Source organism: Coloeus monedula, assembly GCF_965178545.1.
Source record: "Coloeus monedula genome assembly, chromosome: 4".
NCBI lineage: Eukaryota > Metazoa > Chordata > Aves > Passeriformes > Corvidae > Coloeus > Coloeus monedula.
This window is the reverse complement of record NC_138784.1, coordinates 21,713,559-21,735,491: the sequence shown is the minus strand read 5'-3', so window position 1 is coordinate 21,735,491 and position 21,933 is coordinate 21,713,559. Positions and strand designations below refer to the sequence as shown.

At 40.3% G+C, this 21,933-nt stretch overlaps 1 protein-coding gene across 1 annotated transcript in view; it reads left to right on the top strand.

Annotated features, from left to right (window-relative positions):
• Window positions 1–21,865, top strand: part of APPL2 (adaptor protein, phosphotyrosine interacting with PH domain and leucine zipper 2) — a 33,669-nt gene extending 11,804 nt beyond the window's left edge. The window contains exons 3-21 of the mRNA XM_082279583.1: window positions 3,128–3,187; window positions 3,689–3,760; window positions 5,566–5,653; window positions 7,751–7,792; window positions 7,912–7,970; window positions 8,939–9,085; window positions 11,274–11,356; window positions 14,119–14,277; window positions 15,289–15,477; window positions 15,795–15,837; window positions 15,915–15,971; window positions 16,085–16,173; window positions 16,608–16,760; window positions 16,884–16,933; window positions 17,721–17,895; window positions 18,530–18,566; window positions 18,676–18,816; window positions 19,488–19,535; window positions 20,346–21,865. Coding sequence (XP_082135709.1) covers window positions 3,128–3,187; window positions 3,689–3,760; window positions 5,566–5,653; window positions 7,751–7,792; window positions 7,912–7,970; window positions 8,939–9,085; window positions 11,274–11,356; window positions 14,119–14,277; window positions 15,289–15,477; window positions 15,795–15,837; window positions 15,915–15,971; window positions 16,085–16,173; window positions 16,608–16,760; window positions 16,884–16,933; window positions 17,721–17,895; window positions 18,530–18,566; window positions 18,676–18,816; window positions 19,488–19,535; window positions 20,346–20,474 — 1,821 coding nt within the window. The 3' untranslated portion in view covers window positions 20,475–21,865. The remainder of the gene's footprint in view (window positions 1–3,127; window positions 3,188–3,688; window positions 3,761–5,565; window positions 5,654–7,750; window positions 7,793–7,911; window positions 7,971–8,938; window positions 9,086–11,273; window positions 11,357–14,118; window positions 14,278–15,288; window positions 15,478–15,794; window positions 15,838–15,914; window positions 15,972–16,084; window positions 16,174–16,607; window positions 16,761–16,883; window positions 16,934–17,720; window positions 17,896–18,529; window positions 18,567–18,675; window positions 18,817–19,487; window positions 19,536–20,345) is intronic.
• The last annotated feature ends 68 nt before the right edge of the window (window positions 21,866–21,933 follow it).

Below are 21,933 nucleotides of genomic sequence, written 5' to 3'. Positions count from 1 at the left end.
GCAGCAGTGGGTTGTGAGTAATGCATGGAACTGTTGTCCCCAAATCAGCCTAAAATCCCAAAGTAAGTTTTGTGTCAGGCACATCTTTCAATTTGTTCTGTATCTGGAGTAGCATGCTATGAATGTCTGCTTGGGGTCTGTATTATTAACTGTTGTCACCTGATTGAATACTTGGTAAGATGTTATTAATTTACACCCCTTTGAGATCCTCGGGGTTTATGTATTCCCCCATTATCCTGTCACATTCTGGAGACTACTCCTGGGGGGTGGTGATCACTGGAAGGTGCTTATTCCACACACCTGTTTACATTGCCCATCTTCAAACTTCCCCAGATAGATGAGTAGAAACTTTGGGGATGGTTAACACTTATGTCTTTGGGCAGGTTTTGTGCGTTTTGTTTTGGGGTTTTGTTTGTTTTTCAGCCTATTATTCTGAAGCTTCTTTTAGTGTTAGCAAATATAAGCCAGAAGCATGTATTTTCCAGATTCAGAGCAGATCATGAAACTGCAGACTTTGCAGGAATAAGTAAATTGAAACAAATGGGGAAAAGAGGCATGTTTCTGATACTTGTTTATTTCAAAGAATTTCTTGCACCCTGATCCAGCTGTACAGCTTACAGGTGGCATCACAGTTGCTGTGTGAGGACTTAGAGCTGGGTAAGAGCTGCAAGAAGACTATCTTTGAGGTTGTGCTTATGAAAAAGATGCCAGGTCTGACAACCTCTGCTTCTTTTTGTAATCTTAATTTCCAGCCACATGCATACAGACAAACCTTTTAATGTCTTCTTTATACTTGCAGGGAGTCCTGTCCTCCCTGTCATAAACTCATTGCTTGCTAGCTCCCACTTTGAAGGTAGAAAAGTCTCTCTGGTGTTCTTACTGCTTGGGGGCAGATAATTAAGGCTCATTTCTATCCATGCCTGAGCCCTTAACAGGGTTTGTTTTTTATAATAAGGCAGAACATCCTTTTCCATCCTCTGGCTTGGGAAATCCTTAAATACCAAGTGTTTGTGTAAAGCTTTTTCATTTTAAAAACTATGTACTCTGCACAACCAACCTGCAAATCTTACAGGAATCATTGACATTGTTGTATGAAAGTGTAGTGCTTGTTACTAATTGGGCTGAGACAAGAAACAAGGCTAATCCGTCACTGTGAAGTGAGAACAGTCATGGGGTGTGCACGATCCGAGCGTGGGCCCACGTTATCTCAGCTCCGAACTCTTGTTTGTACCTCGGAAGGCCTCTGCTGTGCCATCTCCTCCTGCCTGTGAGTGTTATCACCACGGCATTTTAAGATGATCAAAATTATCTCGTTCAGCTTTCCCTGTCATGTGTTCACATGCAGCTGCTGGTACCTAGGCTGTGGCTGGTTTCTTTTGGCTTTCTTTTTCCTCCCCTGAGCACTTGGACACCCTCTAACACTGACAGTGTTGGGACCCTGCTGTCCATATGAACCCCCGTTCCTGGCATGCCAAGGCGGTGTGGAAGCACCAGGCTGTAATGCAGGATGTCACAGGTGGCAGCAGGCCAAAGCAAAGGGTGTTTCAGAGTCTCTGGCCCAGATAGTTTGCTGTGCTGTGCTCTGCTTGCTCAGGATGACAGGGACAATAAGAGAGCATACAAGCTCTGTCCCAGTTTTAATGGTGTTCTGTATCAGCCCTAGTATAAAGAGATCTATTAAAGTAGTTCAGATATTTGCTCCTAGTTTTACAAACTCTCTTTGGCCTTATATATTTGGAGACAAGAATAGTTTATGTTAAGGTTTAAAATTAAATTTAAAGTTACTAGTTTTCTGCATTACTGAGGATGAGAAGGATCTGATAGGGGTTAAGACAGATGTCAGTTACCCCCTTCCCTTTTTTCCTTTATTTTAGTTTTAAGTCCTTGTTAACAAACCAGGGACAGAGATGTTGATATGCTAGTATTAGGAATACATTGATTAAAGATTGGCATATCCAAATGCTTGTCTGGTTTTTCCAGCTGTCAAGCAAATTTACACACCTTCCCTACAAATCTTGCCTGGTGTGAGCATGTCTTAAGTGTGTGTGCACTTTCATTGGCTGGTGCAGCCAGGAGAAGAGAGATGTGCTGGTTTGTGCTCCTGTAGCCATTTAAAGTGCTGTAGTTACACTGGTACATTCCCTGAGCGTGAATGCATTATGGAGGCACATCTGCTGGTTCGCTTTATTGATGTAGATTTTGGGGACAGATGATAACCCAGAATGAAACATTTTTATGCTGGTATGGCAGCCTACGTGTTTGAGGTTCTTCTAGTTTTGTTATTTTCTTGTGGTGGGGGGAAACCCAAGGCTAAAACTAAACCTCAACTCTTAGCTCTATTCAAAGAAGTTAAACTGTAGATCTGAAGTGTGTACCTCTTACTACTGCTTCCCTATTTTCATGGTTTAAGCCCAGCTGGAAATTCTGCCAGCCCTATTTCTGGGGCTTGTTCAACCCCCTTTCCATCCCCCTCACCCCAGTGGAACGGGGAAAAGAATCAAAGTAAAACTCGTATGTTGAGATAAAAGCAGTTTAATAATTGAAAATAAAGTAAAATACAGTAATACTGATTAATGATAGTAAAAGGGGGAAAACCCCCAAGTGATGCACCCTGCAGTTGCTCACCACCAACTGACCAATGCTAGAACCCCTCTTCCCGAACCCAGATTGGCCTCCCTTTGGCGTTACTTGTCCCAATTTATTTACTGGGCATGCTGCTCCATGGTGTGGAATATCCCTTTGGTCCTTTTGGGTCATCTGTCCCAGCTGTGCTCCCTCCCAGTTTCTTCTGCGTGCCCTCTCACTGGCCGAGCGAGACAAGGAAAAAAAACCCCTTTACTTAGGATAAACACAACTTCGAAAAAATCCAAAACATCAGTGTGTTAGCAGCACTGTTCTTACTCTGAATCCAAAACACAGCACTGTAACAGCTGCTGAGAAGAAATTAACTCTATCCTAGCTGAAAGCAGGACATCTGTGCAGGTATGTTGGGACTAGCTGCTTGCACACAACTGAATGTTTTTGTGGGTAGTTTCAGATTCAGTCAAGACACTGGTAACAAAGTAGTGGTAACAGCAGCACTAGGGACCTTTCATTATTTCTATTAACATGGCATTTTTGTTTGTAGAATGAAATGTGTCTTGCCACACAACAGCTTTCGAAGCAGCTCCTTGCCTATGAAAAGCAGGTATGTTCAGCACGTGACTTTGATTTCTTTCCTGCCTCAGCACTTGTGAAGAAGTCTGTAAATCCTTTGTTTTCTGGAAGTGCTCAGGCCATTTGCTTCACTTGGTTTCATGCGACGGCAGTTGTGAATTTCCCCAGGATGTTAAAGGGAGTTGGGTCATTTCTGAGAGTCTTAAAAAAACCCAGAACCAACCAAACAAGTAAAAAAAAACCCCAAAAAGGTACAAAACCTGAGTTAATAAATTTATGAAGATAAAGTCAGTTTGTTCCAGTTCTATGACTTTAAAATGAGTATAATGAGAATTAAGTGTTGTCCAAAATCCATTCATTTAACACAAGAAGAGCAGAGTAAAAGAAGTGTATTAATGAGTTTCTGGTTTTACATTTATTTTTATCATTTGTTTCATTTTGTAGACATATTCTTTCTTTTTGTAGTAAAATGTGTTGTATTTTATATTCATCTTTATTGATTTATGGATCAAACATGTGTTTCTATTTCCAGCATTTTGCCTTAGGTAAAGGAGATGAAGAAGTGATATCCACCCTTCATTATTTTTCAAAAGTTGTGGATGAGGTAATTTGAATTGCTAATATTCTCTTTTTACAATACAGAATATTAGTGGTTTTTCTTTGGGTCTGTCCTTTTGATTCAGAGCCTTCCCACTGAAGGCTAGATTGTGCCTGGGTTTTAGAGCCATTTCATTCTGGATAAAGAAGTTTGATAACACCCTTCCATAATGGTTAGAGCTGTTTCTTTGGCTTCATCCTGTATGCTATCCTCAGAGCAAAGCTGAACTTCCTAAGGGAACTTAAAAGGACACTAAACCAGGATGTGTCATCTAGGCTGGGACAATCTTTTATTTAATTCCATATTAAAATGACACTTACATTTCTAAGCTTTAAACACTGCAGTTTGAGCCAAAACTTGTTAGGTATGGATGCAGGGCAGCTGTGAATTGGTAAAGCTGCAGTTTAGTTGCTGTGAGGTCGTGCAGAATCCAGAGATGTCTGGGGAAGGCTGCAGTACTGTGTGGTGAAGACAGTGAAGCCGCATGCAGTGAATACCGCTACTCCCTGGAGGTTTCTGCCAAGTACTGGGAGCCTTTATAAATGCTTTTGTTAGACCTGCCCATATAACATTTCAATATAGCCTTGGTATCTAGGTCCTTCTTGCTTAGGTTTCATTTGTCACATCACTCTCTCTGCTGTGAGCAGCGCTGTGCCATCAGAAAAGTCTTGTTCTTGTTAGTCTACTTCCAACTTTGATTAAGAAGGCTAAAGGCTGTACTGAGGTCTGCTGTTTGGAAGAGGAGAGAGGGTTATGAGACAAAAAGTAAGTTAAAAATTTTAGAGCCCATGAATAAACTCTAACGATGTAGTGAGAGGAATCCCAAAGGTTTGCTTTGTTTTTTTCAGGCTTTTCTTGCTGCATGTGTGTTCTCAGGATACCTGAAAGGAGCACTTGTTATCACAAGTCTTGTAGTTGCTTATGTGAACTCCAAATAAATCAAAACACGAACTTTCTCCTTCCCAAGTACAAGAGAAGAGTGCCATTTGGGGTCAGAAAGCTGAAAGCCTCTGCTCTGTTCTGTCAGTCATGTTTTCCCTCACAAGAGCCTGCTCCATTCCTCAGCCTCCTTTTCTGTGTTAGCTACCCCTTGTGCCTGTTTTAGTTGTCTGTTCTATCAGAATTGAATTGTGTTGCCTAGTGGGAAATCCTGCCCTCATCCTTACCTGCATGAGGCTGCCTAGAGGTCTCCAGGACACTGTGAGCAAACAGGCAGAATGTCCCACCAAGGTGTAGCACCCTCCTGGGTAGCTGTCCTACCTGCACCCATCTCATCTTCTTAGCATGCCACCGTTGACATGAGAGCCTTGCCTGCCTTCATCCTAAATAGTGGCACATGGGTGCTTTGAAACAGCTGTGTGCTGAAGTTTAGGAACACTTACAAAAACAGGAATAGGGAAACCGCTAGGAAGGTAAAATATTTGAATGGGACCCTTCATTGTGGTTGTGGGTAACCCTTGTTCATGGAAAGACATTGTAGTCATGGTGGTGGGACTGTAACTCCATGGCATAGAGACTTAACAAAAACAGGTTAATAAAGGATCATTACAGTTTAAATCCTGTTGGGTTAAGCATTAGAATTAATGGTCAAGTGAATTGCCCTAATCCGTTATGTGGGAACTGAAGTGTTCTTGGATCCTGGGGAAATACCAGGCAGGAATGAAGCATTTAGGGAGACATCCCCATCTGTCTCAGATACCTTGAGAAGTGTATTTTAGGCATTGAAGTACATTATATCCGCTGGGCACAAATGGCTGGTGTGTTCTGGTGTTTTTATTTACATTGTGTCTTAGAACATTTCTCTGTTTCAGCTCAATATTCTTCATTCTGAACTGGCAAAACAACTTGCAGATACAATGGTTCTCCCAATAATACAATTTCGAGAAAAGGATCTCACAGGTAAATTTTATTCTAAGTTTCTGTTTTCCTCATGTGTTCCTTCTTGCTTATTCCACCATAAACTGAGACATAATGCCATGTATTAATTTGTTCTTTGGTGATTCACAGAAAAGTTTTTTAGGTTTTTTTTTTTCTGCTGCAGAATTTCATTGACAGGTGCATGCTTCTACTCAGACAAAACCAGTTCAAGTTCACCACATAACATTTTATGCACCATATGGTGCAAGTTTAAAAATACAGCTTTGTTCTGTGTTGGGTCACCCTGCTTTTACACCAGTGTAATTTCAGTGAAGTCATTGATGTTATAATTGCCAGAAGGGAAATTCAGCAGTGAATTGGGCTTGCAAACAGTATTTATCCCACTTCAGAAGTTTGGGGCTGTTTGACAAGCACAAGCAAGAATGTTGTTCTAACTTCAGAGAATGGTATATTCCCTCCTTTTTAAGGAAGCAGTCCTCTTTAAGTCCTTGCCATGCAAGGGTAGTTCCAAGTTACCTGATTTCACAAATTTGGAAATTCATTACTTAAACAGCAAGGCAGTAATGCAAACATTTGATGTAATTTCAAAAGAAACAAGCTCATATTCAAGGTCAAGGACACTCTTACCTACTTAAGCAATAGAAATGTGAGTTTTTATAGCAGCATTTCATTCTTTCTTTCCTCTTTTTTTTTTAAAGCCCACTGCTCATTTCACTTGTTACAGTCCCACTTGCGTCCTTCTTGTAGACATCATTTTGGTGGGAGACAAAACAACTACAGCAAAATAACGACTGGTTTAAGTTCCTGATAGTATCTGATTTGAAATTGTGAAGACATCCAGGTGTCTATGTTAATGAATACATTGTTTATCATAACTGTTAAATATACAGTGGGATTTGGATGGTAGGATGTTGATTCTATAAACACTTCCCCACCTCTTTAATGTGACTCAGAGATAGTAATGCTGTTTCCATATTTATGGGTTCTTCCCGCTTTTCATTAAAAAAAGGTACAAAAAATGCATATGAAGCCTGCAACCAAAGCTTCAGCTGCTGCGTGACAAAAAATGAAAGTTTCTTCAAATTCCCTGGATGTCAATTTTTTTTTTATTCTATCCATCACAGCATCCATTTTTTTCTGATGCAGTTTGTAAGACATGATTTTTTAGTAGAGACTTGGCCATATTGGAATTTCATAGAGGGAGTAAACAAGGAAGCAAGGAAGATTAACTCTGTCACTGTTTTTACTTTTGATCTTGTTACATCTACACATTGAATACTGTTGAAACCTTTAGATACAAGTTACTTACATGTGGAAAAAATTTCTGTCTTTCTGCATCTGAGTCATAATGAAGCAGTCTGGGGAAAAAAAGGGGGAGTGAAACTGATTAATAATCAGAGACCATGATGACATCCTACAGTTTCCCCTTGGTATTTTCACAGTTGCATAATGTCTGTTCTTGTGATTGTGCTTTCTTTGTAGCCTTTTGAGAGAGTTTTGCCAGTTGTAGCATATGTTGGTGGGGACACTAAGAGTAGTTTGTGCCCAAAACTTGTGAAGCTAAAGTTGCCCGTTTAATCTGTCTTCTCTCTACCTGTATCAGAAACTCATGGCCAGTGTTTGTAATGCAAGCATCATAGCCAGCAGTCAGGTGTGTTAGATACATATCTCTTTTCACAGAGCAGCTTAGCAAAAAATGTTCCACATTACAGATTCATGTACAGGGAAAGGCTTTAGTTCATGGATCTCTGGATCTTAAATTTCTCAGTATCACTTAAGCACTGTCAGGAAGTTGTTCAGAACTGCTGGTTTTTTATGATCTTTTGTCAGAATAAACATACTGAAATGGTGCTTCTTTGGAGAAATGACACTGGCAGATAAGGCATCTTTTTCATAGTGACAACTTGCTCAATAAAATAAACTCACTCCACCCTTAATCTGCTTATTCATTTCTCTAGCAGCTGATCTGGTTTAGCATTTTCAAGATAGGTGCAATGTACAGATCTCTGCTGTGAAAAGGCTGGAGTGACTTGGGCAGTAAATATGCCATAAATGGTCTCAGTTGAACCAAGTGTTAACAGCTGATTTTACTTGGAATATTTGGTTTCTCTTTTCCAGAAGTAAGCACATTGAAGGATCTCTTTGGCCTTGCTAGCAATGGTATGTGTCCCTGTTTTGTTTGTTTCTATTCATATGCAGCTGTTAGAGCACAGAAGACATGTTTAATCTGTGCACACACACATCACATTTCTAAAAAAAATAATATTCCTTGTCTACAGAACATGACGTGTCCATGGCAAAGTATAGCAGGTTACCGAAAAGGAAAGAAAATGAAAAGGTAACAAATGCGAAAGGGAAAATGAAATGTTTTCATCAGCCATTCTGTCTGCATCATTGTTCATTGTGAACTTTGGAGAGCTCATTGCTTAAATTCACAGTAGCTCAGTAATACTTGTGATTTCATTTCCAAGCAGACACAAAGCTTTTAACCATCAACTCAGCAGTTATACCTGTTTTCGCCAAGTTAGGCGACTGATCAAATATTGTGCTCAACTAGAGCCCTTCAGATCCATGGGAGCTTTTCAGATAGAGCCAATCCAAGTGACGATAAACAGCTTTGTATGGGCCTACTGTTGTACAGCTGAGGTGGTGATGCAGTATCACTGAGTACAATTCTTTGTGAACTGCAATGAAGCCTTGTGTCTGCTGTTCCTAAAGCATTCCATTTCTTTGCATGTATCTTCCTGTTAAATTGCTCTGTATGGGCTGTCATCCCACTTAACAATGCACATAACTCTCTTGGTGGGATTGCTCTACATTCCTCCTCCTTTGCCCACTGGACTGCTATTCTAAAATACATCCCTTTGTCAAAAAGTGTATGGCTGGCCCTGTCCTGAGGGTGAATCCGTTCTACAGGATGGTCCTTGAAAGGAAATGCCTTATGGAACACAATGTGGTATAGCTTGCTGTGAATTATTCACCTCTGAATTCTGCACTTGCAGACTTGTGTTGTCATCTCAGCTGCAAATAAATTTCTTGCACAGAGATCTGATCCAGATTTTTAGTGGTGGTGGTAGTTATGTAGTTTGTAGTCACAGGGGCGCCCCAAATGCTGAAGGGCTGACAGAGAAGGGCTTGAAGTACTTGCTTTGGGTTTTGGATTTGCTTTCTTCATTTCTCATCCTTCATTTTAACCTGGAGAAGCTCTGTAAATGAGAGTGATTTAAAAATAACTTGAAGATCATCAGCAAATGTATCCATATACACAGTAACACTCTGTCAACCTCTTTATCGTTTTTTATTCAGCTTAAGGCAGAAGTAGCAAAAGAAGTGGCAAATGCAAGAAGAAAGCAGCACCTTTCATCCCTGCAGTATTACTGTGCCCTGAATGCTCTGCAGTACAGGAAGAGAGTGGCAATGATGGAACCTATGCTAGGATATACACGAGGACAGGTATTGACAGTGAAGTGTCTGTATCACTTAGACATGTTCCTGGGAAAAGTAAAACATTGTAGCTCTGGATTTATTTTGAGAACTCACAAATTACAATGAGGGTGGGGGGAAACAACTTGCATTCAGCTTGCCTAGATTCCAACAACAGATTTTGTTTGTGGCAGATAGCTGAATGTTTAGATATTCAGGAAAGACACTAATGAAAAGAAAATCCAGTACGCTTCTATGCAAAATCAGTTTAGGGTTAGATTTTACAGAGCTGAGCTATCAGTGCAGTAGCAGTTACTTCCACTGTTTACTCAGTCTGCACAAACTCTCCTATGTAGCAGTTCCCTTCCTGGCACATACTGTTCAGCATACTGATGAGCAGTGTGCACGATGGGGAACAGAGCATGCTCTGGAGAGCTGGAAGGGCAGAACAGTAGAGAGGATTGAGCATAAGGCTGGAAAACCCTTTTTCTAATTTTTATTTTACCAGCAATTCGATAGAGCATTTCTCAAGTCTGGATAAATGTAAGACTGATAGTCTGACTCTCCAGGATATCAGGAGGATCAATAAACTAGTATTATCACAGCACTTGATTCTCATTATCACCCATTTTAAGGATCTTGTGTGCTTTTGATTTTGATGAAAGAAGGTGTTTGGAAAATAAGAATTGGGCTATGAAAAGAGGAAAAATTGATGTGCCCTGTTTGAGATTGTAGTGTGGCTCATCATGTACATCATCCTGTCTTTTGCAGCACATGTGCCTCATTTAAAATAGGTAGTAAATGAGGATTCAGTCACTTTCCCCACCAGGAGAGTTCACACTGCTTCTCTGCTGTAATTATCCTAACTGAAAGAACTGCATTGGTTTCCTTTACTGGAAGCCAAACAGAACTTTCTTTCCCAGTACTTTATCTGGCAAAACTGCCTATCTCAGTGCTTTATACAGGGAAGTCTCAGGCTGTCATGGGAATGACTGAATAACCAGAATTTATGTTGATGCTTAAATATTGTGAACTGCCTTTCAGCCCAAATATGTATTTTCTTAATCAATTACTCAAAATATGTGTCTCCTGTTTCACATTTCCAACAAATGAGTAGTTCATTTGGAATTTTTGGGAAAAGCAGTGGCTAATAGAGGGTTCATTTGACTGAAAACTGGCATCAGCATCTAAGCAAGGTGTGCCAGTCTATCATGAGTGGGATTTAGAGCTCTTCCCTCCTGAAGTAGGCTTCAGAAATAGAATAGGTGAATCATTCTTTAGGAGGGCATTCTTTCTTTCCTTTGTCTGCAAAGGTCAGTAACGTGGTTGCAGAAATCTGAATCTTGGGAATCCTACATCCCAGGGTTGGGGAGTGAAATCACGATTAGAAGTGGATGAAATAGCTAATAAATTGCTTAACATCCAAGAATTTGCTTTTACATCTCTTCCCAGAGTAGATCACTGATTTTTATGTGTTTACCCTAATTAATTGCAAACACATGCTAGCTGAGTCCATGTTTCACTCAGTTGCCAGTAGGCTCTAATGATGACTGTGTGCCCTGCAGCAGGTAATTCAAGGTCAAGTCTATAGCAGGTGCTTTCCTTCTGTTGTGTGCCTGCTGAGCCATACCAGCTAAGAGAATTAATCTTCTGTCACAAAATGTGCACTTTGGCCCTAGTAGCATTTTTTAGCTCCTTCAGTAGAACAAAACCCATGGTAAAACTGTAGTTGATATAACCAATTACCCTGGAGTTTTCTGTAAGCACAGCTACACTTTCCTGACTGACTTTGCTACAGCACTTCGAAAACTTTAATATTGGAGTCGGTAGTCCAGGTTTGACTACTAAATCTAATGGATGATTTGTGTCCCATTCCCTTTGATATGATGGCATTGCACACAGCAGCTTGTAACACCACGAGCCCCAGCTCTGCCCAGTGCTAGTGTGAGAGAAGCTACCTGTTCTCTTATTTGAGTCATTCAGCAAGTTCATTGGAAGCATACCTGTCAGCAGCTAGCAGCTTATCTGTGTGTGAAAGGGTGGAGAGTTGCAAAAGTGGGAAGTGCCAAGAAAGGCAACGCAGCTGTTTTGCCCTTGTGTTTGATCGCCCGCCAGAAGTACCAGTCAGAATGGGAGCGCTGTTCACACTCCCACGATCTGTTACTTGTCTGCCGAAGCCAAGAGAACCTTCAGTGTCCTTTTTCTTGGTCTTTTTCAGATTAACTTCTTTAAGAAAGGAGCAGAGATGTTTTCCAAAAGAATGGACAGCTTTTTGTCATCTGTTTCAGACATGGTTCAGAGGTAACCCAGTGCTTTTGTTTGCTTTTGTCGTTCCACTGGAGTCCGAGCAGTAGTGCTCTAACCTTCACCATGTACCAGAGAGTGCCTCTTTTTCTTTCCAATCAGATTCATTCCATGCTCCCATTGCATAGTTGGGCATATTTTGTTAAAGCAACAGATAGAAAGGAGATGTTTGTACACGGAAAAGAAATTGCTGTCTGTACACTGCAGAGAGTATTTTTACAGTATAGTCAAAAACTATATACTGTAAAGTGTTCACATGCTTTCTTACATCCCTGTGTCTCTTCATGAACACAAAAGCATGGAATTTGGGCTAGAAATGAGTTAACAGTATTAATACAATAGACTTAAAGTGCTTTCTGAATTAGAGGTATTTATATTTACTGGGTCTTCTGTAATAATACAGCAACAATAACCATTAACCTCTCAAGTAAGGATTTAGGGCCTAAAGGGTTTGATGGTGTAGCTACACAAGGCAAACAAAACTCCTCACCCTAGGGAACATATTCCTTGCATCCACTGTAGGCTGTAGTAGTCTACTGAGTTCAGCCTTCTGTGGCTAAGTCCTACATTTCAATAAACTGCTTTTGTAATCCTAATTTTGTGATCATTTTTTCTTACACCTCCCTTCCAGGTCTTCTACTTGTAGTGAAGATTGACATTTTCTTTATAATTAAGTTGCTGTAAATGTAAATTTTACACTTGAAATGTAATCATAATAGAACATTTTTCATAGAATCATAGAATGTTAAGGGGCTGGAATGGACCTTAAAGATAATATAGTCCCAGCTGAGTCCTTGACTTTAATGCTCCATACCTTTCATATTAAGCTATAGCCAGATCATTACTTATTCTCACTCTGGTGGCACTTTAAATAATGCATACTTGTTAATTTGAGAACCGTGCTACAAACAAGTGCTTTGTACAGTAGATTATTTCACTAAATGATTCTTTACTTTCTGTACTTTTATACTTACTTACATATCTTTGCACTCTCATTTGTGAAATAAATCCTTCCACACAGTCCATACAGCATTTGTACAGACTGGAGGACAGATTTTAAACTCCATTGAAATAGTGTCTTTTGTTTAGTAAGTCCAAGGCATCTTGTGTCTTACAGGCACAGGGAGGATCCTGCCATTGGATCCTCACCGTAGAATAAGCCCTTGTTTTCCAAAGTCTGATGGGTTTGAGTCCTGGACAGTGTACAGTAGTAAATGGAAGCAAAAATAGGCTGCTCAGTTATTTTGCTGAGTCTGGTTTTTGTGTTTTAAGTCTGTCACACAGTAAAGCTTGAAAGTACAACTCAAATGTAACTAGTAAAGGAGTGTGATGTCTTTGGAAAAACCAAAAGAGAAGCTTGTAAAATTCTGAATGGCCCTGTGCAGCATAGAATTAGTGACACAGGACAGGGTTTCGAGACTTCAGTTTGCACAGCCACTGAAAACTCTGCTGCCCACTCCTCTCTTTCCTTAGTGCTGGGGATCACAAGGCCTCAGTCACATCTGCTTGCTAGTCAAGCTAAAAGCTTTTCATTTGTCAGATTTGTTCTTTTGGAACAACAAGCTGATGTGACCCATTGTGCAGCTACAGAATTTCAGTGGTGATGAGGTCTTGCATCTATTTAAGCAGCTCCTTGTGAAACTGAGTCCCCGAATTTAAAAGCCACATGGCTCTCTGGCCCTGTTGTGTATACCATGTGTTTTATGCTTATGTTCTTCAAAAGGTTTAACTGCTTGGGCAGGAAGTAGGGAGGAAATTACTGTGGCATAGGTACAGGTATTAATGACTTTCTAAGGTATGCAGCAACAAGAAACCTTATGTATTCTAGCCTGGATACAGTTAATAACTCCTCAAGTTTGGAAAATTTAATAATGTCACCAGTAGCTGGGTACCAGCTGGGCTTTGTCTCACTGGTTACAACCCTTTCAGCTCAGTAGCCCAGCCATGTTTTCTACCTATCTTGGTTGACTTCTCCAGTTTGTACTTCACCAGTTTGGGTATAAGGATATTGTGGCAAACCATGTGGAAGCTCTTGCTGAAATCAAGTGAAACAGCATCCACTGCACTGCAGCATATCTGTATAGGTGCACTTTCTGGGTTAAATTTCACACTGATACCCCTTCACAGTTACCGCTTTCAACAAATTGAACTTTTACCAATATATTTAAAATGAGCTCAGTTTAGCCAAGCCTGCCCCAAGGATGTTTTCTGGATCACACCAAAGCAGAACACAGTATTAAAAACAAAAAATTAATGCTAAAGTGAGACTTGAGATATTGGTTTTGTTATGTATTGTTTTGACTTAATGGAAAACTTACCACTGGAAGTCCAGGACCAGTTAATAAGTGGTCTCAAGGCAGGAATTCCTGTGTGTTACAGACTTGCAGGAATTAGACAAAATTCTGTGAGAGCCAAGAGATCCTCTAGTACAGCCTGCTTTGAACAGTGCCACTACACCAGGGCAATGTCTGTATGTGTTCAGCAGTGTAAATTTATAGAAGCAATACTTTTACAAGCTCTCTCTCAAAAAATAAACTGAAGTCTTCTTTCTCAACACTTAAACATTTCTCATGTGCTCATTTCAGTATTAAAAACCAGTATTTCCTATAAAGTCTATTTGAAAAATAAATTTCATCTTTGCACTACCCTCCAAGGTAATTTCAGCTGCTATTTTTGACTTACAGATGTTAACTGTGTCCTGGTATAAAATAGCTAATGGTGGCTTTGGGTTTCTTTTTGTGTTGTTGGTTTTCTTCTAGCATACAGGGAGAGCTGGATGCCGAAGCTGAAAAAATGAGACTATCCCAGCAGGATTTAATTGCGGTTAATGAATCTGTTTATACCCCAGATTCTGATGTAACTTCACCTTCTATCAATAGAAATCTCATCCAGAAGGCTGGCTACCTTAATCTTAGAAAGTAAGGAGATGGTTGTTATCTGCTGGTTTGTTCAGTGGCTAGATTTTTTTTTAGGGGGGGTGGTCATAAAGACTCCTCAGGTAATGATGTTTGAGGGTCCTAAATCGGTTTGGTAGCTCTACTTTTCATCTCCTGAGTACCTCTGTCATCTTTGGAAATGTGTTTTTGAAGCTTTAACCAAATTAGAGGCATTTGAGACTATTTTTCTGAAAACAGAAGTTTGCTTCTGATTGAATTTACCTACAGGAATAATTTCCTGCGTTCAGCTGACTATAAATTAGAAGCTGATGAGGCTGGGTTCAGATTGTTCCCAGATCTTAAAGAAGACGCGGTGTTTACAAAAACAGACAGCTACATTTTGTAGTTAATACATGTTTTCATAAATGACTTCTTTTACATAATTAAAAGCTTTATGGACAATGCAAGTTTGTAACTTTGAACGTGTATCATATGTAGAGTTACCTCTGCAGATTTTCCATATAAAATTTTCCATAAACTTCCACGGGAGTTATGTATATTGCTGGCATATAATAACCCTATTTATGTGATTTATTATTTTGTTTATCTAGTAATTTTTTCTTTGTGGGGGGCATCTATTAATTTCTCATAGTATTCCAAGAGCTGGATTACACTATAATAGGAGTCTACAGCTAAGCAAGAGATGGACTCTGAGATACTACTGCAGTAGATACTTTTTTGCATTTTGATTCTTTGTGCTGAAATTGCTCATAGTATTTCATGTCAGTTACTCAATACTCTTTTATTCCTTAACTAGAAGATACCATTTTTAACTTGGATGTTTGGAATTAATTTAATTTTTCAGCTTTCATTAAGGATTAGTTTCTGCTAAGAACAGGTGCTGCTTTTTCTTCTTAACAGAGACCCATCATTAAAAAAAATGCCAGGGTGAACATAAAGTTCTGATTAGCATCAGGATGTGTTTGCAGTTTCATACCTGTTTGGAGTTATTCTAAACAGTAACGAGTCTTTATCACTGCATCTTCTCGTCAGTAAAACAGGTCTGGTGACTACAACTTGGGAAAGACTCTATTTCTTCACTCAAGGTGGCAACTTGATGTGTCAGCCAAGGGGAGCAGTAGCTGGAGGATTGATTCAGGACCTGGATAACTGCTCTGTTATGGCTGTGGATTGTGAAGACAGAAGATACTGCTTTCAGATCACTACTCCTACAGGCAAAGCGTATGAGAGACGTTTTGTTTGAGGACAGCCAGTCACACCTACCCCTTCAGATGCTCTTTCCTGTAAAACATGCTTGGTGTAGTAGGAAGCTTTTCTGGGTTTCCAGAAGGGTGTTTCCAAATTAAAAGCATATTCCTTCCAGTCCTCCCCCACAAGTGCCTGAATGGCACATGTGGTGTCTTTTAGCTGCAGCTTATTCATGATTTTTGTTCCTTTGGTGGTTAATGGATGCAAAGCTGGTGATATTATTATAAGCCCTGGAGTCAAACAGTCCTGGTATCCACTGTTAGCACTTACACACTGTGTTTGCATTTTAGGGGTATAACCCTTCAAGCAGAAAGCAAGAAAGAATACGAGGAGGTAAAAATATTTTCTTAATGTTATTATTCTTGTATGCAAGTGATCTCGAAGACTTCAGTTTCATTTTTCCCTTCCAGTGGATATGTGCCATCAACAACATCTCCAGACAGATCTATCTCACTGACAATCCAGAGGTGGGAGCTTGTTCCCATCTTTCAGTCCTTTCCTTCAACTTGCCCTCCCGTTATTCTTCACATGGTAGCGCAAAATACATGTCTAAAAGAGCTGCTCTGTCTCGTTTTCATAGGCAGCTGCAATCAAATTGAATCAGACAGCCCTGCAAGCAGTGACTCCCATTACCAGCTTGGGAAAAAAGCACGAAGTTCAGCACCCGAGGTAACGTTCTCCTTTGCATGGAGCAGGGACCACGTGCAATTATATTGAGCCTGGGGCTGAGAGGTCTTAAGAAGATGTTGGGATTGTCACTGAGAAGTGTAGACACAAGTGCAGGTCTCTGCTGGTAATGCAGCTGTGAGTATGGACAGGGCAGGGAGACAAATGGCTACCTATTGCTGAAAGTCAGCCCACACTCAGAGGTGATCTGCATTCAGGTCTAATATACCAATGTTTACTTTTATCCTAAATAATATTAGGTTAAAAAAGTATTTTATTAGAGTCCTCAGTAACAGGTAAATAGGAAAATACCCTACGTGTCTGCATAGGTTCAGTCCTGCTGCTTTGGATTTTTGAATAATCTTGTCTCCCTTCCAGAGCAAAGGTAGGGTGTCACTGATTGATAGAAACATACTTTTTTTCCATTTTCATTTTAGCCAGACTGTAAAGAATATGGAAAATGACAAAATAATTCCCAGTGAACCAGCTGGCATTCAAGACTCCACACAACTCATTGCTCCTGGAACACCGATTCAATTTGATATCGTGCTGCCTGCCATGGAATTTCTGGACCAGAACAGAGGTGGCAGGTATGGCCAGAGACAGTGATCCATCACTGTAACAGTGTGAATTCAGGCGAGATGAAGTATTGCAGCATCAGTTTGTGGTAATGACCAGAATCTGTAATTAAAGTTTTAATTCTTCTGTCACAGGCGTGCAAACCCATTTGGGGAATCTGAAGACAGCAGCAAAGATGAGGAAGGTCAGTGCTTCTTTCATCCAGATAAGATTAGTCATGATTTTAGCTAGCCAGTGTTTCTTAAGAAAAGCACCTGCCACCATGGAGCAGAAGTAACAGATCCATAGTAAAGTGACCTTCTGTACCAGCACATATAGGGGGCTTGGCTGTTCTCCTCTTCCCCTGTGCCTGGAACCCACAGTCCTGTCAGAAAACTGCTCAGAACCAAAGCACTACCTACTGCTCTGAACATTCACCCTGCTTTCCCTTGCTCACCCCCCAGCCATAGAAGGAGCCTGTCAAGTGATGGCTGTGCTGCATAATGGCTGCTTAGTTGTCAGTAAGTCTTATGGTGACAGTCAAGGAAGGGTTTGGTGAAAACCTCACTGGGTCCAGCTGCATGGAAGGGCAGAAGGACATAAAAGAAAGGGAAGAATGTACAAGGCTTAATTGAAGCCAAGGCTTGTGCACAGTCCTAAATCATCACAGTTTATGTGCACACGATAGCAAAACAGGCAAGGGAATTTTACTTAGCTAATCAAATGAAGCATAAAGGACCAGTTACACTTTTAAAGCTTCCAGGCAACTGCAAGAACTTCCTTCCCCACCTCCACACTGCTGCCTGTTCACGCAGTTTGAAACTGGGTCAGGGCACTGTGTGACTCATGGCAGAAAGCCACCACTCATGACAGTCACCAACCACAGGCTTACTGTTGAATTTCCAGAGTGAATAAAATAATTCCATTGATACTTTGAGCTACTGGAAGACTGGAGTAGCAGAGTGAAGGAAGTCCTGGCTTTTCTCTTGCAGACTCCCTCCTGCAGCAGATGTTCGTGGTTCGGTTTTTAGGGTCCATGGCTGTTCAGTCCGATGAGACGTGCGAGGTGATCTATGAAGCCATGAGACAAGTGTTGGCTGCTCGGGCCATTCACAACATCTTCCGCATGACTGAATCCCACCTCATGGTCACCAGCAAGAACCTGAGGTACTGTAAAAGCCTTAGCTTGTCACTATTCTGTTCTCTTCATACAATTTGTGATTAATTATGTATCGTTGGTTTTGTTTCTCTAAGACATACACCCTTTGAGGAAGCAAGATCCTAAGAGTCACTTCACCTAGAAAGAAATGTCTTTCTTACTGTGTGATATCTAGAAATGATCCTCCAGACAAAGTTGTAAGAGTGTCCTATCAAAATCTAAGGGATGCAGTGGGACTGTAAGACCCTGCAAAGATACAAAAAAAAAAAGATACAAAACAATGGACTGGAAGATTCTCTTTCCTAACACTGTCCTTCCACAGTAGTGTCACTGTAGAATATGCTGATATCAGATATTCCCTTTAGCTGGGGTGTGTTTATGTCCCTCTGCATTTTGTGTCAACCCAGGCACTCAGGATCCTTTCCAGGTGACTCAGAAAGGTGCTCTGACCTGGACCTGTCAGGCAGCTGAGAGTCAAGGCCTAGATTCGAGCCTTGCCAAGCACAGCTAAAGCATCTGATTGTGTGCATGTTTCCTCATCTATAAAACTGCTAGAGTTACTGCCTTTCTATTTAAAAGCCCCTTGAAATTACCAGGAGTCACTAAAATAATTTTCTTTTTTTCCCCACCATGTAATTGCAGGTTAATAGATCCTCAAACCCAAGTTACACGAGCAAGTGTAAGTAACTTTTTCTATCACAGCAGTGACTCCTCAGTCACACAAACCTGAGCTAACTAGCTAACTTGACCTGGTTAAAACAAATAAATTATTTATTTTACTTTTCCAGTTTGAACTCACCACTGTGACACAGTTTGCTGCCCATCAGGAGAACAGGAGACTGATTGGCTTTGTGATCCACCTCAGTGAGACTCTGGGAGAAGAATCCATGAGTGCATATGTTTTTGAGAGCAATACAGAAGGGGAAAAGGTTTGCATAACATTTAATAAAATTCATTTAGAAAACAGGTCTGTGGCTTCTTGGCTTACACATCTGGGAAACAGGGCTATAGAAACAAGAGCAGCTCAATTTCTGGCCAAGAAAACCTGTGTTAACATGGAAGCCTTTACTGGCTTACGTCTAAAAAGGACCCAATGAACAGATAATGCAGCAGCATGTACAAAGAGGAAAGGATGGGAATGCTAATTCCAGTATTAAGAGAGATGGGAAAGTGCTGTCCAGCACCAGCACTAACAAAAGCAATGTCAGCTATGTTGAGATGTGCAGCTGTGAAGCTTTCACAGACAAGGCAGCCGTATGTGCTAACACCACTGGCTGTTCGCTGCATGCTGTAACAGAAATAGGGAGTGGGGTGGAGAACTTCTGTCCCTACAAACAGTAACACTCCCCCAAGTGTGGGAATAAAGTCTGCTGAATAAAACTAACCAGGCTGAGCACAAAGATTTACCAGCCTCTGTGAGCTTTGAAGCTGAACCCCAGATAGTTTTATCTGTAGTTAGCATAGCAAATTGGTATTCCACCTCTGCTTTTAGGCCTGGTTTTAAGACTAAGTCTGCACTGACACTTCTGTGGTTTACTCTTAATTAAGGAACAAAAAAACTAAACCGAAACTGAACTTTACATGTATTTTTTCTTTGTAGATTTGCTATGCCATTAGCTTGGGAAAAGAAATTATTGAGGCACAGAAGGTAAGTTTGTTTCATTCCCCACATCTGTATGATACATCATGATCTGCTTTTCAGCTGCACTGTCCAGATACCTCTGGTGTGCATAAGAAAAGAGAACTGCTACTCCTCCTAAGGGCAAAGTTTTGCAGACATTATTTAACACAGCAAAAATAAACTCAGTTTTTCACAGTAGCATGATTTGAGATAAAATGTGCCACCCCAAACCAAATTCAGAATTATTCAAATCCAGTTGTTCATGTCTGAAAGAAAGCTGTGAGCAAAGTTTTCAAAAAAACCAAACCAGCTCTTTGTAATGAAGCATAAAAACAGTGAAACTGCTGTTTCACTGTTAGAAACTTAGATTCTTTCCTTCCCTAGGGATGAAAATCACAGTGTTATTGCACTTAAAATGAATGACGGAGTTCCCCTGTCCCTTGTTAGATACATTTTATCTATATAGATGTGACTAGTATTTGCTGTATAGTTTTGCTGCTAAGACTTAAGAACAAGATGGGGAATGAGCTTTAGTCACAACCAATAAGCATGGGTAAAATAAATAAATTATTTAGACTTTTGTTACTTTTCTCCTTGCTTTTCAGTAACTAAAGAACAGCAAAATAAAGGCTCAAAATTAATTACTTTTTTTTTTTCTTATATACCCAACGGGTCTTTAGTTAACCAAAAAGTATTGCTTATGTTTCAAATCTTTATTCTAAAGGTTGTTTTAAAAAACCAAAAAAACCCCGAAGTTGCAAAACCTTAGCAAGAAGTACTGGGAAATCTATGTTCCTCAATGGCTGCTGCAGCTTGCTGACCTCTCTTTTTCTTCAGGATCCAGAAGCATTAGCTCAGCTAATGAAGTCTGTGCCATTCACAAATGATGGGAAGTTTATGCTCCTGAATGATGTGTCAGAAGAGGATGGAACCGTGCATGAAGGAGGGGAGGAGTCAGAAGCATAAGCAGCTCCTATCACTTCCTGCAGCCTGTGCGGGAGCTGCAAAAGCAGGGAGTCGTTTTGCAAGAACCTCTTCAGTCACCTGCGCACACCTGAGGCCAGCTGCCCTTTCCTGCTGGAGAGCACTGGCGACTTTGCAGGGCGTCCCTCTGGCTTTACAGTGGCAGCACAGCAGGACTGGGCCCTCGAGGCATTTTGCATTTGTGAATGTGTAGGGTGGAGCTGAGTCTGGGGAGCTGACAATCCCGAGCGATGTTTCGGCAGGAGCCCCGCGCTGCTGGTGGGCAGGAGAGCGCAGCTGTCGGCCACCGAGGGTTAACGGCATTCCTTACATTTACAGGGCCAGCAGCCTCTCATTCCACTGAAATTCGTGTGAGCTGCCTGCTCCTCTGACAAATATCAGGCCTCAAATTTCCTACCATAGTCAATTTTTATAGTTTGCATGATTATGTGCATCTGAATGAAGGTTAAAAATGCACTATCTACTTTATTTCAGATGAAGTTATTTTTAGTCTAGTTTAAGTGTAACAAGATTTACCTTTTGTGTTAGCCTATTTACAAAATTTGTTAAACACTAAATTTTTCCTATTAATATAATCTATTTTTATATTGCATATAGAATAAGCTTACAAAACAAATCTAAGTGCCTACTCTTACCTTCCAGGGGACCGCACTCTCACGTTCTTTAATTAAATAATGGACATAATGTATCTCCTTGATTTATTATTCTAAATACCACTGACATGCAAACCTCAGAAGGAGGCAACGAATGTGGCATGTTAGTTGTGTGCAGTTTTTCTATGGCTAGGTTTCTTGCCAGAGATGGTAATAGTAGGACAAATAAGTACTTTTGTAGTAAGAATTCTTTGTATTTTTAACGTTGTGGTGACATGAAACAGCTGAGTCTACCAGCAACCTTTGGTTTTAAGAAACTGAGCAATAAAATGTTAGATTACAAGTCTACAATGTATTGACAAGTTTTGTAGTACCTTCCTAAGATTAGACACTAGAGATATTTGGCTAATAAGTTTATATTTTTTTCCCCTCCTGAAAACATGAGCAACATTACTCTGCAAGAACAAAGTAGACAAAATAAATACCTGTTACTGGGGGGAGGGGTGTAAGCTGTAGCATAGTTTATATTACTCAAGATAAGATATCTAGAAAAAATGGCTGAAATTCCTCAAACTTAAATTAACTCTTCTCAGTCACTAGGAAACTAGATTTTCCATAAGCAGAATCTGTACAAGAGTATCTGAAGGATCCTGGATTGGAAGTGTTTGATGTGGAATAAATTTAATTTAACTGGTTACCGAATGTTTAAAAGTACCATGGAAGAAACTGTTAGTAACTGACACAAAACCTTCTTCATAAATAAAAGCTGAAGCTGTCTTATTAAAAAAATTAACACCCGCTGAACTGGTGTTACTGAAAACACTAAGAATGAGGTTCTCAAAATTGCA